Source organism: Gobio gobio (assembly GCF_949357685.1).
Source record: "Gobio gobio genome assembly, chromosome: 11".
Lineage (NCBI taxonomy): Eukaryota > Metazoa > Chordata > Actinopteri > Cypriniformes > Gobionidae > Gobio > Gobio gobio.
In genome coordinates this window covers 39240622-39259009 of record NC_137104.1, presented here as the reverse complement: position 1 = coordinate 39259009, position 18388 = coordinate 39240622, and the positions used below count along the sequence as shown (strand labels likewise).

At 37.9% G+C, this 18388-nt stretch overlaps 2 protein-coding genes across 2 annotated transcripts in view; both read right to left on the bottom strand.

Annotated features, from left to right (window-relative positions):
* The window catches only part of LOC307133598 (craniofacial development protein 2-like), a 1416430-nt gene that overhangs the window by 687573 nt on the left and 710469 nt on the right, over positions 1 to 18388 (bottom strand). The gene's annotated exons all lie outside the window — the stretch shown is intronic.
* The window catches only part of grin2da (glutamate receptor, ionotropic, N-methyl D-aspartate 2D, a), a gene marked incomplete at its 3' end in the record, with an annotated part of 92264 nt that overhangs the window by 49815 nt on the left and 24061 nt on the right, over positions 1 to 18388 (bottom strand). The window contains exon 3 of the mRNA XM_079829722.1: positions 11013 to 11341. Within this exon, the coding sequence (XP_079685848.1) occupies positions 11013 to 11341 (329 nt within the window). The remainder of the gene's footprint in view (positions 1 to 11012; positions 11342 to 18388) is intronic.

Here is an 18388-nt window from a genome sequence, read left to right as displayed (position 1 = left end):
TAAGAACGTTTGACAAACATACCCTTACAAAAAATAAGTATACTTTCTATTAAGTATATTTAAGTCAATTTCAAGTATATTTTTAAGTATTCTTTATGTAGTAAGTATACTAATATCAACGTATTAGAAGTATACTTGTGTACTGTTTTAATACTTGGGACTAAATTGGCCCACTTTTAGTGTATAAAAGTTAACTTTTAAGTATACTTTAAGTGTGACAGTAGTACACTTTGATTACAACCCTAACCCTAACCCTAACCCTAACTAGTTTACAACTACATTTTTCGTTTGTACTGCAACTATACTACACTTCACTAGTCAAATACTTGAAACACATTTTTTTTGTTCATGAAAGTACACTTAGGCCCTGCATAATATCATTGCGCCGCTGCACCCATGGTACGGCAGCAAAGTTCCTTGATTATTACGCAGGAATGAGAGTATAGTTCCTATCCATATCGGTCTAGAAAATCGCAACTTTTCATTTTCCGTCGGTCTTAGTACACAATGTAACTATACACATCACAACATGTAAATAGGAAAATGTTGGCATTATTTTGTCTCTTATTGAGCAGTAGGCTAGCTGGAGCTGTTTACCTCCAGTCTTTGTGCTAAGCTAGGCTAACGGTGGGTGCATCAGACAGAGTTATGGCACGCACGGAGATGAGAATGGTATATATGGACTTATCTAACTCTGGGGGATACGGTGAATAAGCTAAAGTCACAAAAAGTCAGCGTGTTCCTTTAAGTATTCTATGGTCCTATTTAGGTATTCATTTTTTATACTTGAAATATACCTTTAACTGTACTTTAACTCTTTCCATTTTAAAAACATTTTATTCTAGCTTTTTATTCATGTATCCTTTTTTATCAACACTTGAATGTGGGTATAAGTATCATTTAAAAAAAGCTACATTTTAAACAAAAAGCTAAGAAAATCACATTTGTCTAAGCCTACATCTGGATGAGATTCAGAACGATGATCAAAAGTTAGATAGTGTAGATCGAGTCCATCAACACCCCCAAAGCTTCACGGTCATTAACCCTTCCTGGATTTCATTCAGTAACATCAGGCAGTTTTGAACTTACAGAATAATGTTTGATGATCACGTTATTTCACATTTGCATATGCAATCTCCGTTGTAATGCTTGTTTCTGCTTCTTCTTGACCTGTGTTTTGATCCAGAGATTCTGTACTAGTGATGTGTCGTTCATGAATTGTGAATCGTTCATTTTGAACGAATCTTTAATATGACTCGAGAACAACGAGTTGTCTCAGAGAGTGATTCGTTCATTTTGTGTTGACCGCGCATGCGCAACCTCCCATATGTTCTGTACAGGAAACAGAAATTATTAGTTCATCTCTCGAGTCTCGGTTCTAGTCATTAATTCACCAAGTCCAAGCCCCATTAGGCAAGGCTATGCAGTCACCTGAAACAGAAAAGATTAGTTCATCTCTCGAGTCTTCTCATTCGAGTAGTTCGTTCAAGTCCCCACAGGCTGAATGCAGAAACAGTTCATCTCTCGAGTCTCGTTCTTTTGTCACGTGACATGACAGCCGTGTTGGATACAGAAATGAGTTCATTCACAACCTTCCTTACAAACAAGTGCGTAGTTTTTTTGTTGTTTATTTCAGTTTTTTAGTTAGTATAATAATTTATTTTCCTATGAAGCCTGGACAGATTGGGTTGGTCAGAATGGATAGGCATAACAAAAGTTTATTGCACATATCTTCTGATGATTTTATAATAATAATAAATATTACAACATGCAGTCAATAATACAACTGTAATGTTGTATATGTTGCGAGACACTGAACCGGGAACCGGGAACCGGGAAGACTGCATAGCCTTGTCTATGGGGCTGGGACTTGATGAACGAATGACCCGAGACTCGAGAGATGAACTAATCTTTTCTGTTTCCGGACACATGTAATACATGTATGAGGCTGTCACGGTGACAAAAGAAAGAACGATTTGGATCGGGAGGTGAGGTGAACTAACAGACTGCATACATAGCCTGAAGCAAGATATAACAATTAATTAATAATTTCTTTCTCAAAGTTTGGCCATGGCTGCATTAGCTTATAGTTTATTTTTTATTCCAAAAGTACTAAATGTGTTGAAAAATTTAACATGTAACATTTTAATTAGATTCTGCTGAAATGAACGAAATGAACGAAATTACTTGAAAAAGGATTCGTTCATTTTGCTGAACGAGATTCAAAGATCCAAGTCAGTAAAATGATCCGAACTTCCCACAACTATTCTGTACTAGTTCAGAAGATGCGTAACAGCACCCCCTACCGTATAACAGTGAAAAGACTTATAGACGGAAAATTCAGTCAATGGATAAAGTACAAAGAGTAAAGTATATTTGAAATAAATTCATATGTACACTACCAGTGGACTGCCTTACACAGAAAAATCTGATATTTTATCATTTTCTTTATAAATCAATATTTTCAAAGAATGTAAGCTTATACAACAGGACGAAAAACTATGTAAAAAGTATTTAATAAGCTACTCAATCAAAAGAGTAAACACAACTACAAGCCAAGTGTACTTAGAATACTTAATTATACTTTTAAATATATCTTGATAAAAAGATTGAGTACAAGCATATAGGCCAAATACACTTAGACTTTTCTGTCAATATAAGTCAAGTATTCTTAAGTGCAACTTTAAGTATATTTGTGAGAAGAACCTTAAGTATATTTCTGTGAAGTACATAAAAAGAAGACAAATTATACTTTCTTATTTTTAGTTAAAAAGAAGTATACGAATAACACACTTTGAATAAAATTTCCGTTAGGATATGCTGCCAAAAAATGGTGCTTGTTAAAATGCACAAGGTTGGACCCTTCAAACATATCTATACTGCCCAACAATTGTCAATGTAGGAATGTTTGAAAACATTTACATGTATCTAATGCCTAAAAATGTTCCTACGTGCCTGTGATGTCCAAAAAACGGACTAGATAAGCAGCTCACAAGGTTGAGACACAACCAGAGAGAGAGGAAGTTGGCAAAGTTGACTAAAGACGTCAATACTGCAGCGACATCCTGCACAGACAGCATGAGTTAATAAGAGGAAGTGGGCGTAAGAGTGAGCGAATGAGGAATGGAGCAGACCTTGAGTGAATGAATGAGTGAGAGTAAGATTGAGTTTGAGTGTGTGTGGGTGAAGCCGGGTGACTGCGAGATCAGTTCCATTGGTGACAGTCTGTGATATTTCCCCCTGCACTCAGCGCACCATAACCAATTATCCTATTTACATGCAAAACGACACTGCATGCAGGCCTCTTTAGAGCCGCCCGCAGGGGCAAGACGAGAGCGGAGAGGAAAAATGAAGGGATGAGACAGTGGGGGCCAACAAAAGGGTGGGAGACAGGAAAGAATGAGCAAATAGTATGAGATAAAGAGATGGAATTAGAGTAGGGGGAAGTAATGTCGACATGATGAGACAGAAGAGTTATTATGAAAGAGGGCAATGCACGGGCATTAAAGAGTGGGAGGACGTGAAAAAGACAGGAAAAGAATGACAGAACAAGAATGAGAAGAGGAAAAAAAAACCAACCCAAAAAGAGGGTGAAAAGGTTGAAAGGAGAAAAGTGATAAAGGGTGAATAACAGTGGGCAGGAGTGCAGGTGAGCATTCATCAAACTCCATTAGTTTAGGCAGTAACAAAAAGTTAGCAGTAGGGGGCAACAGGTCTGTTGCAATATGCTTACTAATAGTAATGCCAGCGCTCTTGTCTACTGCACCAGCCTCTAATGACTGATTTAGGAACAGCTTTAGGCAAAGCTTCCTCCATATTTAAACTGGAGTAACTGGGATATACAGTTCCCAGAGTACAGAAGATGGCCATACGTGCGATGGTCAGAGACAAATCTGAATAATATTCAGTAACCGTGCCTGTAATCTGTAAACTTGTGCCGTTGATTGGACTGCAGATCATGCTGGAATATAATGAGACCAAAGAATCAAAGTAATTTCATTATTTCATCAACTCAAAATTGGACTTTAGATGAATCATATTAACACTAGATGCTATATTATCCAACTGACCACCATACTAATCAATTTAACTTCACTAAAACATGACCACAAGCTCATGGTCGCTTCATAGCTCAGCAATCCTGATCAATATCATAATCATAAACCCACAAGAGACTACATGAATTTCACTATACCTGTCCACTATACCAAACCATGAAACATTTTCAGGACATATTTTATTTGAAAATAAAAAATAAATAGAAATTATATTTTGCTAAAAGAAAATGCAGCCTATTTTTTGTGATAGTTCACACCAAAAGTCTGTCATCAATTACTGTCCCTGACGTCGTTCCAAACCAGTATTACTTGATACTTTAAATACTGTTTCTATCCATACAATTACAGCTAATGGTGTCCAAGGGAACATTGTCTTTGCATTGTGACATTATTTTCATGACAATTTACCCCCAATTCTCATTACCGCGATGTGGCAAAAAAACTCTCGCTCATTACCATATAATGAAACAAATAATGGTTTATTATTTAAATATGTAAGGTCATTTAATGAGAACCTAATGAGAATCATGTTGGGAGAAAAACAAATGCAGTTGAAAGTAAAATATCCTGATATACATTGCTGTAATGAGAATGTGGAAGGAAAATATGCTTATTTGTCATGAAAATAATGTTGCAGTGTCACAATCTTAATGGTCCTAAAAATAGGCAATAGGCGAAGTATAATTTCTATTTTTATTTATTTATTTATTTTATTTTTTTTTAAACTGAAATATGACACGGACATGTTCTTTGGAGGCTCATCTATCTGTTTTAGAAAATTAATTAGAGAACAACTTTTGAAAAAAATGTGTTCAAATGCAGGTTGGCTGCAATGAAAATAACGAAGAAAACAATTAAATGAATGAGAAATGATGGGGGGGCCTGTATGAAAACACTTGTAAAGGATCTATAGATGTGATTCCGTGCTCAGCGCTAATGAACCGAGATCAATGGGAAAACCTTGAGTAAAATATAGCAGCAAATCCTGTACAGGCTGTCCATTGGCTGCCCTAAAGGAATAGATGTTGCAATACTTTGAGGTAGAGAAGCAAATCCCTTTTTTTTTAGGCGAATAAATTACCTTTAAAATATGGAAAACTTGGATGCACCTAATATGCAGATGCCACATCAAATAAAATCTGATGATTGATAGTCAGGCTGATAAAGTGGGTTTGAGAGAAGGCTCAAAATGGAAAAATGAACTAGCCAGGTCAGCTGACCTAACCTGATGGCATGTTTAAGTGATTGTCTTTTGAAGGTGCTTAAAAGATTTATGATTCCCTCAGTTCATGCCTGAGTGACACAAACACTTCCGAGAGAGCTCCCCCCACCATAAAAGACAAGTCAACGGTGCTGTTTGAGGCCAGATTTTTTTGGGAGATTGAGTGATTTGTGAGAAGCATGACTGACAGGCAGCAAATCCCTGCAGTATGAGCTGTCAAACACAAATCAAATGCAGGTTAAGGCCTTGTGTGTGTGTGTGACTGAGCACATGTGGCCTCATCGGGGTTGTGAGTGAAAAGAGACCCAGGTAACAGAGAACACAGGGTTTTGATTTAGTCATCACAGTCATACTAGTCTTTGAATTTTGCACCGCAAGAGATGAAACAGGAACTCGTTAGATTCTTTTTTGTTTTGTCTTGCCATTTCCTCTAACAGTAGAAAGTCAATGTAGTGTTCATACATAATTAACAACAGTTATGCACGGCTTGAAATAAAGCGTTTCAGTTTGTGTTAGGAGTCAGTGGGGAGATATATTGCAACCAAAATGCAATAAATATTTATCAAATAAAGCTTTTTAAACGGTCTGGACTGCAGTCAGTATACTTTTATTATGCAGCTGGATCACGCGCAGATCATGGTTAAAACATAAATAAATAAAAGACTTGTTCATGATTATCTAAAGACATCAGACGTGTTTTGTGGATTCAAGTTTTAGCTTGGATGCCATTTTATATGGCAGTGTACTCTTAAACATTAATAGAATCTGCTTTTAGTGGATATTTGCATTTATTTACTTTCTCTACAGAAAAAAATGGGAACCAAATATTGACGACTCATCCTGCACTACACAGACTTTCAACCAATCAAATTAATTTTAGAATGAGAAAATACCTCCAAAACTGCATTTGTCAAGTTATTTGTTGTAGTTATTCAAGGTCGTTAAAAGGTTCCGTTCAAAAGTTTGAGAACAGTAAGATTTACACATATATATATATATATATATTCAATACATTATTATTCACAGGTGAAATTAATAACACTGATTATCTCTTTATCACAGCACCTGTTAGTGGGTGGGATATATTAGGCAGCAAGTGAACATTTTGTCCTCAAAGTTGATGTGTTAGAAGCAGGAAAAATGGGCAAGCGTAAGGATTTGAGCGAGTTTGACAAGGGCCAAATTGCGATGGCTAGACGACTGGGTCAGAGCATTTCCAAAACTGCAGCTCTTGTGGTATGTTCCCGGTCTGCAGTGGTCAATATCTATCAAAAGTGGTCCAAGGAAGGAACAGTGGTGAACCGGCGACAGGGTCATGGGCGGCCAAGGCTCATTGATGCACGTGGGGAGCAAAGGCTGGCCCGTGTGGTCTGATAAAACAGATGAGCTACTGTAGCTCAAATTGCTCAAGAAGTTAATGCTGGTTCTGATAGAAAGGTGTCAGAATACACAGTGCATTGCAGTTTGTTGCATATGGGGCTGCATAGCCGCAGACCAGTCAGGGTGCCCATGCTGACCCCTGTCCACTGCCAAAAGCGCCAACAGTGGGCACGTGAGCATCAGAACTGGACCACGGAGCAATGGAAGAAGGTGGCCAGGTCTGATGGCCAGGTCTGATGAATCACGTTTTCTTTTACTTGACATGGATGGCCGGGTGCGTTGCTTACCTGGGGAACACATGGCACCAGGATGCACTATGGGAAGAAGGCAAGCCGGCGGAGGCAGTGTGATGCTTTGGGCAATGTTCTGCTGCATGGGAAACCTTGGGTCCTGCTATCCATGTTGATGTTACTTTGACACGTACCACCTATCTAAGCATTGTTGCAGACCATTTACACACCCTTTGCACCCTTTCATGGAAATGGTATTCCCTGTGGCTGTGGCCTCTTTCAGCAGGATAATGCGCCCTGCCACAAAGCTAAAATTGTTCAGGAATGGTTTGAGGAGCACAACAACGAGTTTGAGGTGTTGACTTGGCCTCCAAATTCCTCAGATTTCGATTCAAACGAGCATCTGTGATGTGCTGAACAAACAAGTCCCCACCTCGCAACTTACAGGACTTAAAGGGCTGGCAGCAATATTAGGAAGGTAGTCATAATTTTATGCCTGTTCACTAAATTTATATATATATATATATATATATATATATATATATATATATATATATATATATATATATATATATATATATATATATATATATATATATATATATATATATATATATATATATATATATATATATATATATATATATATATATATATATATATATATATATATATATATATATAATTTTTTTTTTTTTTTTTTTTTTTTTTTTTTTATCAAAAGTGATAGTAAGACTTGTCTATTTTCTATCTATTTTCAAATTTCAGTTAAAGGTGGGGTAAGTGGTATTTCAAAACTGCTTTAGAAAAGTGTCTCGGGCCGAGTACCAAAACAAACTTATAGCCAATCAGCAGTAAGGGGCGTGCCTAGCCTACTAATGACGGGGAGAAGAGAGCGCTCCGTGCACATCATTATTCAAAAGACACGACACAGGATGGATATTAGCCGAGCAACGACAGAAAGAGAGATATGGCAGATAAAAAACAAATGTGGAAGATGTCTGTGGAACAAAAGAAGGCTTATGATCAGGCAAGAAGTCTCTGCTTTCCAGCGCTGGAGAGAACTCAAGGAGCGAAGGCCGAGGTTGCTTTATTTCTTCTCGATAGGCGAGTAACATTGCTTTTGTTTTGTTTCACAGAACTAATATATGCTGGCTTTTGCTTGAATATGCTCATGTGTCATGTTGGCTTGCTTGACCATTTGCGATCGTATTGTCATTCACTTCAGCTATGATAATTACCCACTCATTTCCACAGTGCATAAGCCTGGAGCGTCTAAACCTCCTCCACTGTCTGTTTCAAGCGTCAGCTCGCAGTGTGTCCGAAAAGTAATATAATATTCTCCTAATATATGTTTGTTTCCTTTGGGTCCTCTTTTCGTGATCGATATAACCCTCTAATCTTGTCATAATTGTAATATGTTCGTGCTCGTGCTATCGAGTTGTTCATGAGAACTGTGTTTGTGTTTTTGGGATGTAAGAGATAACTTTTTCACTGAACATTCAATCTGGATAACCATAGTAACACACATTGCTTTCACTTATTGACGACATCCTAGCCTCGGCCTGGGTTACGTATGTGTGGGGCGGAGCTATCAAAATAGTGGGGTATTTATTTTGGTGATTTGAAATCAACATCGGTTACCAGAAAGCACTTACCAATGGAAGCCCGTTTCCGCCACTAAATAAAAAAAATTAAAGAGTAATTGCGACTTTTTATCTCAGAATTCTGACTTTTTTTCTCACAATTGCGAGTTATAAAGTCAGAATTCTGAGATATAAACTCGCAATTGCGAGTTATAAAGTCAGAATTCTGAGATATAAACTCGCAATTGCGAGTTATAAAGTCAGAATTCTGAGATATAAACTCCCAATTGCGTGATATAAAGTCAGAATTCTGAGATATAAACTCGCAATTGCGTGATATAAAGTCAGAATTCTGAGATATAAACTCGCATGATCCCAGAACAGCGCCACCCTCAGGTGACTGTATGTAGCGACAGATCATGGATGTGTCATATCTGGACACACTCGTTCTCTAAGGACATCGTGAATTACAGCACATTCTGAGGGTGGTGGTGTTTTGGGGATCCTATTTCCATAACAACACATCAGAATAAGTTCAATGAACGTTGCCCCCTCACATCCGTTCTGTTGTTTCTGCGCCAAAGCTTGCGCTTCAAATCCCCTCAAGAGCGCGTTTGCTCAGAGATATTAATGTTGTTCAGATAATAAGACAATCATTCATGATTGACATACAGTTAAAATACTCATTAATGTGTTCACAACTCATCATGTGTCGGGTCGTGGCAGATCAATGACTTTATAACTCGCAATTGCAACTTTTTATCTCACAATTCTGACTTATATCTCACAATTCTGACTTTATATCTCAGAATTCTGACTTTATATCTCAGAATTCTGACTTTATATCACGCAATTGCGACTTTTTATCTCACAATTCTGACTTTATATCTCACAATTCTGACTTTATATCTCAGAATTCTGACTTTATATCTCACAATTCTGACTTTATATCACGCAATTGCGACTTTATATCTCAGAATTCTGACTTTATAACTCACAATTGTGAGAAAAAAAAGTGAGAATTCTGAGATAAAAAGTCACAATTACTCTTTTTATTTTTTTATTTAGTGGCGGAAACGGGCTTCCACACTTACCCCACCTTTAATGAAAGAAATCGCGGTTTCCACAAAAACATTAAACAGCATAGATGTTTGATAATAATAGGACATTTTTCTTTAACACCAAATTTGCATGATTTCTGAAGGATTATGTGACACTGCTGAAAATTCAGCTTTGCCATCACAGGAATAAATTATATTTTCAATAATCTTAAAATAGAAAACCATTATTTTAAATTGTAATAATTCCATTACAATGTTTTACTGTATTTTTTAAAACAAATAAATGCAGCCTTGGTGAGCATAAGAGACTTCTTTCAAAAACCTTTACTTACTCCAAACTTTTGAACGGTATATTGTTCTTCTTTCTTATTATTTTTGTATGAGACATAGGGCCCTATTCTAACGATCTGAAACGCAAGTGTCAAAGCGCGAAGCGCAAGTAACTTTGTGGGCGGGTCTCGGCGCTGTTGCTATTTTCCCGGCGGGATAAATGGCTCTTGCGCCCGGCGCAAATCTAAAATGGGTTGGTCTGAAGTAGCTTCATTATTCATAGGTGTGGTTTGGGCGTAACGTGAATAAACCAATCAGAGCGTCATCCAACATTCCCTTTAAAAGCAGGTGCGCAAGTTCCATTATGGATTGCTATTATTATGGCGTATTTACCAGGCGCACGCCAGGAGCGGTTCACAGCCGAGGAGACTGATGTTCTTGTAAGAGCAGTGAAAGACAGAGAAGTGAAGTTGTAATGTTGTACATTATGGTAAAGGTGATTTCACAGTCTTTTTTTTTTTCAGTCTTTCAGTTTTTTTCAGTTTTTCAGTCGATTTTTTTTCCTGGTTCTTGACGGACAAACCAATTTGTCAGATGTCCTTATATACATATATGTCTTGCCACTATTGGGCAAACAGGTCTTATCCTTAATTATTACAATTAGCCTGAATAATTTGTAAGCTAGATTTATGCCTATTTTTTCACATCTTCGTGGCACACCACAATGATTTCCGTCATCTCGTGTTATTTTTTTAGTGTAACAATTTATGATTTGCAAAAATAACTGTTGCATCTGTGTAGATTACATGAGCAAAGTGTATGCGCGTTGTGCACGCTATACATTATGGTCAAGCATGCGCCCTTAAAATAGCATAATGAACAACGCGCAACGCGCCACTGACTTTAGACTAGGTTTTTTCTGGTCAGTGGCGCAATTGTTTAATGGAACAGCAAAATAGCACCAGGGATTGTTTGCGCCGGAACACGCCTCCTTTTTTGCGCTGAACCGCCCAGGGAGCGCAAGTTCATTCACTAGTTTAGCGACGTGCTTCTGTGGAGGGAAAAGCGCGCTTTGCGCGGGTGCAAAATAGGAATGACACATGCGTCGGTGTACAAAGTCAATTGCGCTGGGTGCAAGATAGGGCCCATAGGGTGTACAACAAACAAAGCCGTGAACTTATCAGCAATCAAATACATTTTCTTACCTGATCCTATCTGGTATCCTCTGGGTTTGATTTCCATCCATCATGCAGTTCCCGGCAAAGCTCGTCCCTCGAGCCCCAGGATACTCCCTTCGCAAAGCCATAGCACCGTGCGTCAGTACCGACACACCCTTTGCAATTCGCCGTCGTGGCTCGTCCCTCCATCCCTGTGGCCTCACAGCGAACACAGCCTTGGGTAGACCCTCAAGACCAAGTCCTGACAGACCGGGGCCCACTGCAAACCACATATGTGAGGGAGTCGCCTGTCCTGATGCCCATGCAGCCTTAAAAATATGCTCCGCCTCTTCCTGTGAGCAATACAGGAGTCGCACCTGTAAAGAGTGGTAGAGTGAGAATAGAGTAAGGATTCAAAGGGACCAATTTTTCCTTTTGAAGTCAACATAAAATCAAACTGTATTTACTTAAAGGGAAAGTTCACCCAAAAGTGAACATTTTGTCATCACTCACCCTCATGCTGTTCCAAATCTATTTGAGTTTCTTTCTTCTGTTGAACAAAAAACTAGCCATTGACTGAGTTGGCAACCACCAACTGTTTGATTACCAAAATTCTTTAAAATATCTTCTTTTGTGTTCAACAAAAGAAAGAAACTCGTACAGGTTTGAAAAAACTTGAGGGAGAGTAATTGATTTGAACATTTGGGTGAATTTTAATGTTCATTCCTGGTTGCACGACAAGCATTGCTGTAAATAATTGCAAAGAAAAAAGTCTTTGTAATGTTTAATGAAAATGGAACAACTTGATCTACCTCAAATTTTTTCTCATTCAACATCCTGATTTATTCTGAAATATCACATTATGGAAGAAAAAGAAAGTTTGGAGTTTACAAAAACAGCCTTGGTCCTGCTAAGGATACTGAAGAACACGAATATCATTGGAACATGAATATCATGTCGACTTTAAATTAAAGAGTCACCAGCGGAAAAATACACATATTCAACCCATTTTCACTCCCAAGGCGTCAAAATCTGAAGCCTGGTGTCTTCAATGAAGTCACAATGCAGACGCTAAAGGTACCCCTAGGCGTCACTATATCGATGCAATGACATTTTACAATCAAAGCAGACGTAATGACGCAATTGGTCACGAGACATACGAGAGCCGATGCAATTTCACTATGAAATCTGACGTAACGTTTCTTCAGGCGGTATTTTATATCATATAATACACAAATGGGTAGGTTTAGGGATGGGATGGGGTTGGGTTACATGTTCAAACGTGTCTAGTGTAAATAAATGTAAATAAAATTATGCTGGCTGATTAAATTGACAATAACGTTCCCATGCCCAACGCGTCTGTGTATGACGCCAAAGGTTTCTCATTGAAATCAACAAAGCATCCTGCGTGTCGAATAATGATGCCGAGGGGTCTCTTTAGCGTCTTCATTGTGACACACTTAAGTGGAAGGCACTTGACCATGCTTCAGATTTTGATGCCTTGGGAGTGAGTACGGGTTGCAACATTACAGTATAATAAACTCTTTCTGGCTGCTCAGGATGCTTCTATGATTTCAGAGATTGTCGGAACAGAGTGATCCGGTCAGCTTGCTATTCATGCGCTAGCACATGTTCTTTAATATCCTTAGCAAGACCGAGGTTTTTTTTTATATATATATATATATATATATAAACCTCAAACTCGGGAACGTGATGTACCAGGGCTTTTTCCACACTCATTTAAAAAAAAAGGTCAGAGATGTCAGACATCTTAAAATTACTTTGATGTGTAAGGGTCTTGTTTTTCTTGCTGGAGATGTGTTGCTTATCCCACTTGTCGACATGTAGCCACAGGCTCCACACAGGAAGATAAAACTACTCTTGAGAGTTGTTGACTGGTGACCTGCAATCCTCCAAAAATTCTTACAGTATAACAACCGTAGCGAAAGTAGAAGTGTGGAATCAATAGGCCTTCCAGCAGGGGCAAGACTAGGCCCTGGCTTTTGGACTACACCCCCTATTTTTTTTATTTTTTATTTTTTAATGGCTGTGGGTCTTATTTTCTGCTTTTTTCTCTCTCTCTTTTTTTGTATAAATAAAATAAATGGGCAGTTAAACTTGCAGCTGATGACAATTGGAACATTCTGTTCCGTTGCTGGCACTAGTTCTATTCATTCTGCCCATTTTAACCCCAGAGACCCAAGCATTGACATTTATGATGAGATGATTTTTGTTCACCTGTCAGTTTGTCTTTAGACAGGGCTTGACATTAAGTGTTGTTACAGTATGTGCTTGTCCAAGTAAAAAAAGGGACTTGACTGAAAAGAAAAAATGATTTTTTTTTTTTTTTTATGGTGCAGGGTTGCACGATTATGACAAAAAACTAAATTGTCGATTATTCCTTTGAAAATGTAATTGCAAATATTAATTACAATTATCACAATTTACATTGAATTATGTTTTGAATAGCTTCATGCTATTGTTATATCTTATAGCTTAACATTAATTAATTTCCGGTTATTGCACATTATTTCCTCTTTGATACAACAGATATAGTATTTTTTTAACTGCTTAATTCTACCAATTTTCATGTTATCAAGTTATTTACACTGGAAAACTTTGGCAATAAAATGCATTTTATGTCTCATATTTTAGTACAGACGTGCATTATGTTTTTACAAATAATAGTGAGCACCAATTAGTAACGTGCAAATCTTCGGATAGTCAGAAATGAAGCATGAAGCATGAAACACACTGCGGTTACACTCTTCTCCAAAACTAAGACAGTGCAGACATATCATCTAATCCAGCAATATTTTGCTGAACATTATATTTTCTGGTGTGAGACGTGTCTGACTTGCGCGCCTCATCTGCAATCGTTTGTTTACATTAAAGTAAATACAAATTGACTTGCTGAAACTTCACTTCAATGTAACATTTGTGAGATGCCAAATGGAGCTTCTGACTGCAGCGACTCAGGATGCTGGTGAAAGTTCAATATCAAGGTGTGAAGAAATCTGTGAAATTGCTTAACAATTGTACATTCCAAGATTGTCTCAATGAAGGTAAGTTAATGTGCCACTGCTTAGAAATGTGTTAATTAAAGCCAGTCATATAGCAACCATGCTTAAGGCATAAGCTGACATTTGGAAGCTTGTTTCCAGGATTCAAAGCTTGGCTGTGTGCAAATATTCATTAAGGTTTTACTTAAATATGAAAAACCACTGAAATGTTTATATTAATAATGCTATTGTTAAAATCACTTTTCAGTGAAAAGCAAATTTGGGTGGCAAGAACTGCAGCTCTTCAAGTCTTTGACACAGAGACCGATGTGGAAGAGGACATCTTCCATGAATTGAAGGCAGTCCACATTTATGCTTCACTGTCCGGAAGAAATTATGTCTGCTGTCATGCCTACCAAATATATAACACTTAAAAATATACTTAAAAACACATATATTTAAGTGTCATAAATATATAATAATTATATAAACTTATATAACACTTCAGAAATTCTTTCAAGGCCTCCATACTTTTAATATGGTAATGTAAAAGGTTTATCTTTAGCCCTGTTTGAATTAAAGGGTTAGTTCACCCAAAAATGAAAATTCTGTCATTAATTACTCACCCTCATGTCGTTCGACACCCGTAAGACCTCCGTTCATCTTCGGAACACAAATGAAGATATTTTTGTTGAAAGCTGATGGCTGAGAAAGGCTTCAGATAGGCCTCTATTGGCATTCAGTACATTTACACTCCCAAGACCCATAAAAGGCACTTAAAACGTCGTTACAAAGTCCATCTCACCACAGTGACTCTACAATAATTTTACGATGCGACGACAATAGTTTTTGTGCGCAAAAAAAAAATCAAAATAACGACTTTATTCAACCTCTTCTTGTCTTCCGTGTGTGCCTCCACGACGCATGCGCGAGAATATGACGTAGCGCCGGGGTTCGGGAATCCATGAAATGCACACTTTAACCCCATTTTGAGAACTACGCCGAGACCTAAAGCACGATCAATGTAGAATTCAACAGCTTAGATACGCGCGTCTTCCTCTGCTTGTAAACAAATCGCTTCTGGGTCATGTGTCCGAACGCCGGATCTGCGTAATATTCTCGCGCATGCGTCGTGGAGGCACACACGGAAGACAAGAACAAGTTGGATAAAGGTGTTATTTTGATTTTTTTTTGCGCACAAAAACTATTGTCGTCGCATTGTAAAATTATTGTAGAGTCACTGTGGTGAGATGGACTTTGTAACGACGTTTTAAGTGCCTTTTATGGGTCTTGGGAGTGTAAATGTACTGAATGCCAATAGAGGCCTATCTGAAGCCTTTCCCAGCCATCAGCTTTCAACAAAAATATCTTCATTTGTGTTCCGAAGATGAACGGAGGTCTTACGGGTATCGAACGACATGAGGGTGAGTAATTAATGACATAATTTTCATTTTTGGGTGAACTAACCCTTTAAGGGCTCTTAGGGCCCTATTTTAACGATCTGAGCACATGGCGCAGGTGTACTTAGGGCGTTTCCGAATCCACTTTTGCTTGTTTAACTGTCAGCGCGCCAGGCGCATGGTCCAAAAGGATTGTCCCTATTCTCTTAAGGAGTCATGGGTGTGTTTTGGGTGTAACGTACAATAAACCAATCAGAGTCTCATCTCCCATTCCCTTTAAAAGCCATTTGCGCTTGCACCATGATGGATTTGCTATTTACATGGCAGAATTTGCAAGCGGAAAGACTGAGAGGAATTTTATTTTTTATATTTAAAAATGTTTGTGTGCTGCTGTGCATCACTGTATGTGAAATAAGCAGATTGTACGCACGTTGTGCGTCCGCCTATAAGCGCATATTACTAACGCGCCCTTTAAATAACACAAAAATAATGCACTATTAACTTTAGACCAGTTTTTGATGGTCAATGGCACAGTCGATTTCAGTTGCCTCAAAATAGCAACGCTCCAACAATGCTCCTGGACACAGCTCGTTTTCAGACCAGCACGCCCATGGGTGAACAGATGGGAACAGTGAACAGATTTGCTATTTAAACAACGTGGCACTGGATGGGAAAATGATAACTGCGTCGGGCTGAAACTATCAAAAAACACTTACGAAAATGCTGAAAACACTGGTGAAAAATAAGTTGACTATTAAAAAGAAAAGCTGAAAATGAGTTCACAAATAATATATATTGTTTAAATTGTAACTGCCTTTAGTTAATATTTTGGAATAAATTAAAAAATGCGTAAAAACACTAACTTGATGAAATGTATACTTGGCTGCTTTAGTAATATGCGCCTATAGACAGGTGCACAATGCACGTACACTCAAAAACATTTTTAAATATTAAAAATAAAAGGATTAGTCTCTGGAGAAGCATTCAGTTTTTCCACTTGCAAATTCCACCATGTAAATAGCGAATCTGCCAGATGAGACTTTGATTGGTTTATTGCATGTTACGCCTTAAACACACCCATGACTCAATAAGAGAATAGGTAGAACCAGTTTAAGAGCGACCGTTGTTTCTGTTGTGAAACTAGAAAAGGTGGTTCAGATACGCCCTAAGTGCACCTGCGTCATACGCTTCAGATCATGCGCTCAGATAGTTAAAATAGGGCCCTTTGTGTAAAAATAAAAAATAGAATTGTATTTGGTCTCTCTTTTTAACGTAATGTTTATTTAACCAGGACAATTAAGTGTAACAGGGACATGAATTTACATTTGATATATAAAAAAAAATGTGAGGACTTTGCCTCAGGCCCGGCTCGAGCTATGAGATGCAGGATGGGCCAACTGAAATTCCTGGTGGGCCCAGACTTTTATTTTTCCCCGTAACAAAACGTAATTTTATAACAAAAGAGGCAGGTCTTGAAAGGAACTCCCTATAATAGCAGGGCTCAATGCAAAGGAGCTTTTCTACAGGTTCATTCTGGTCCAGATTTTTACCTGCCCTGCTAAAATTTGGACTGGCCCCACCACAAAAAAAAAGTATTAGTATTTTAATAAATATTAAGACAAGTAAACAGTCAGTACTAAAATAAGAACACATGAACAAATGACAAGCAGTAGCACAAATAAATAGAATCAGGGTAGGACTGGGGGGCCCTGGGCTTGAGTTTATGTTTGGGCCCTACCTACGTAGCGTAGCGTAGCATAGGTAAATGACCTCAACTAGAACATCATTATACTGTAGACTAGCAAAAAATGCACAAAAATTTAAATATACTTTGAGGTTCCAAGAACAATTAATATGCAACATGCCTAGCCTAGTCAAAGAGTCGAAAGAAGATCAAAACCCTGAAATAACACTGAGCAAAAAAGCCAGAGACGAACAGTATTTTTAAATGTATTAAATGTCATATCTGTGTCCTCTTATGCCAGATCAAAATGTTACATCTTATGTTAAAATGTAATGTAACCTTCACCCTTTAAATACTTTGGTCAGTTCAAGAATAATTTATGCAATTTTATATTATTTATTTGATAGAATTACAAGAGCAGTTTCATGTCATAATGGAAGTAATGGAATGTTTTTTAGAAAGAGAGTAAATAGTAAAGTAATCTAATTACACTGTTGAAGATGTAGCCTAATTAGCCTAGCTAGTAATTAATTAAATAAATGGCTACTTTGTAAATATGAGACTAAAATGGTCATCATGGTGCTGTATTGAGTGAGTTGAATCCTTCATTCAACCGATTCGTTCAAATTGCAAACTGTATTTATGAATGGGTAGCTTAAATAAATATTTTACTCATCAGATTTGTTCAAATACGCTGATTTTTTTTGGAATTAAACACAGTGTTTCTCGGAGACGCAGCTGTTCAAGAACTCATTAAATGGATTGTTTTTCACACATTTTGGTGACATTTCTGCCCCGCTATGGCCGTGAGACGGGAGAGAGCACTGAAAACCCTTCAGATTGCATAGTTTAGTGGAAAAAGTCACAGAAACGGTCATTCTCAATAAACGACGCGTGAACATGAGAAGCAAAAGGGAACCGTCTAGACGCGGTTATCTGTGCGTGCTTTGGGTGCACGTGCAAAGAAAACAGTGCGCGAGTTCTTACACGTCTTTCCGCGAAAAGGTTTAAAATCGTCTTGAACTGAAAAAAGAGACTTAAAACAGGCTTTCTAGTTTTTAAATAACAAGGAGATTTTTGATGACAAGCAACCGAAAATCATGATCTCTTTCAAAATCTGGAGCTGAAATATTGAAATCGTTTATTTGATGTGGGGCAGGGTGGGCCAAGCTTCTGATTGGGGGGGCCAGGCCCACCCGTGGAGCCGGGCCTGCTTTGCCTCCTCATTTTAAAACACCACCACACACCACTGAAAGAGACAGAGAGAGCAGTGCAAAATCAATCAGCAAGGGCCAGCAACAGTTTTAGCATAGATGCTGATAAGGCAAAACGGGCATG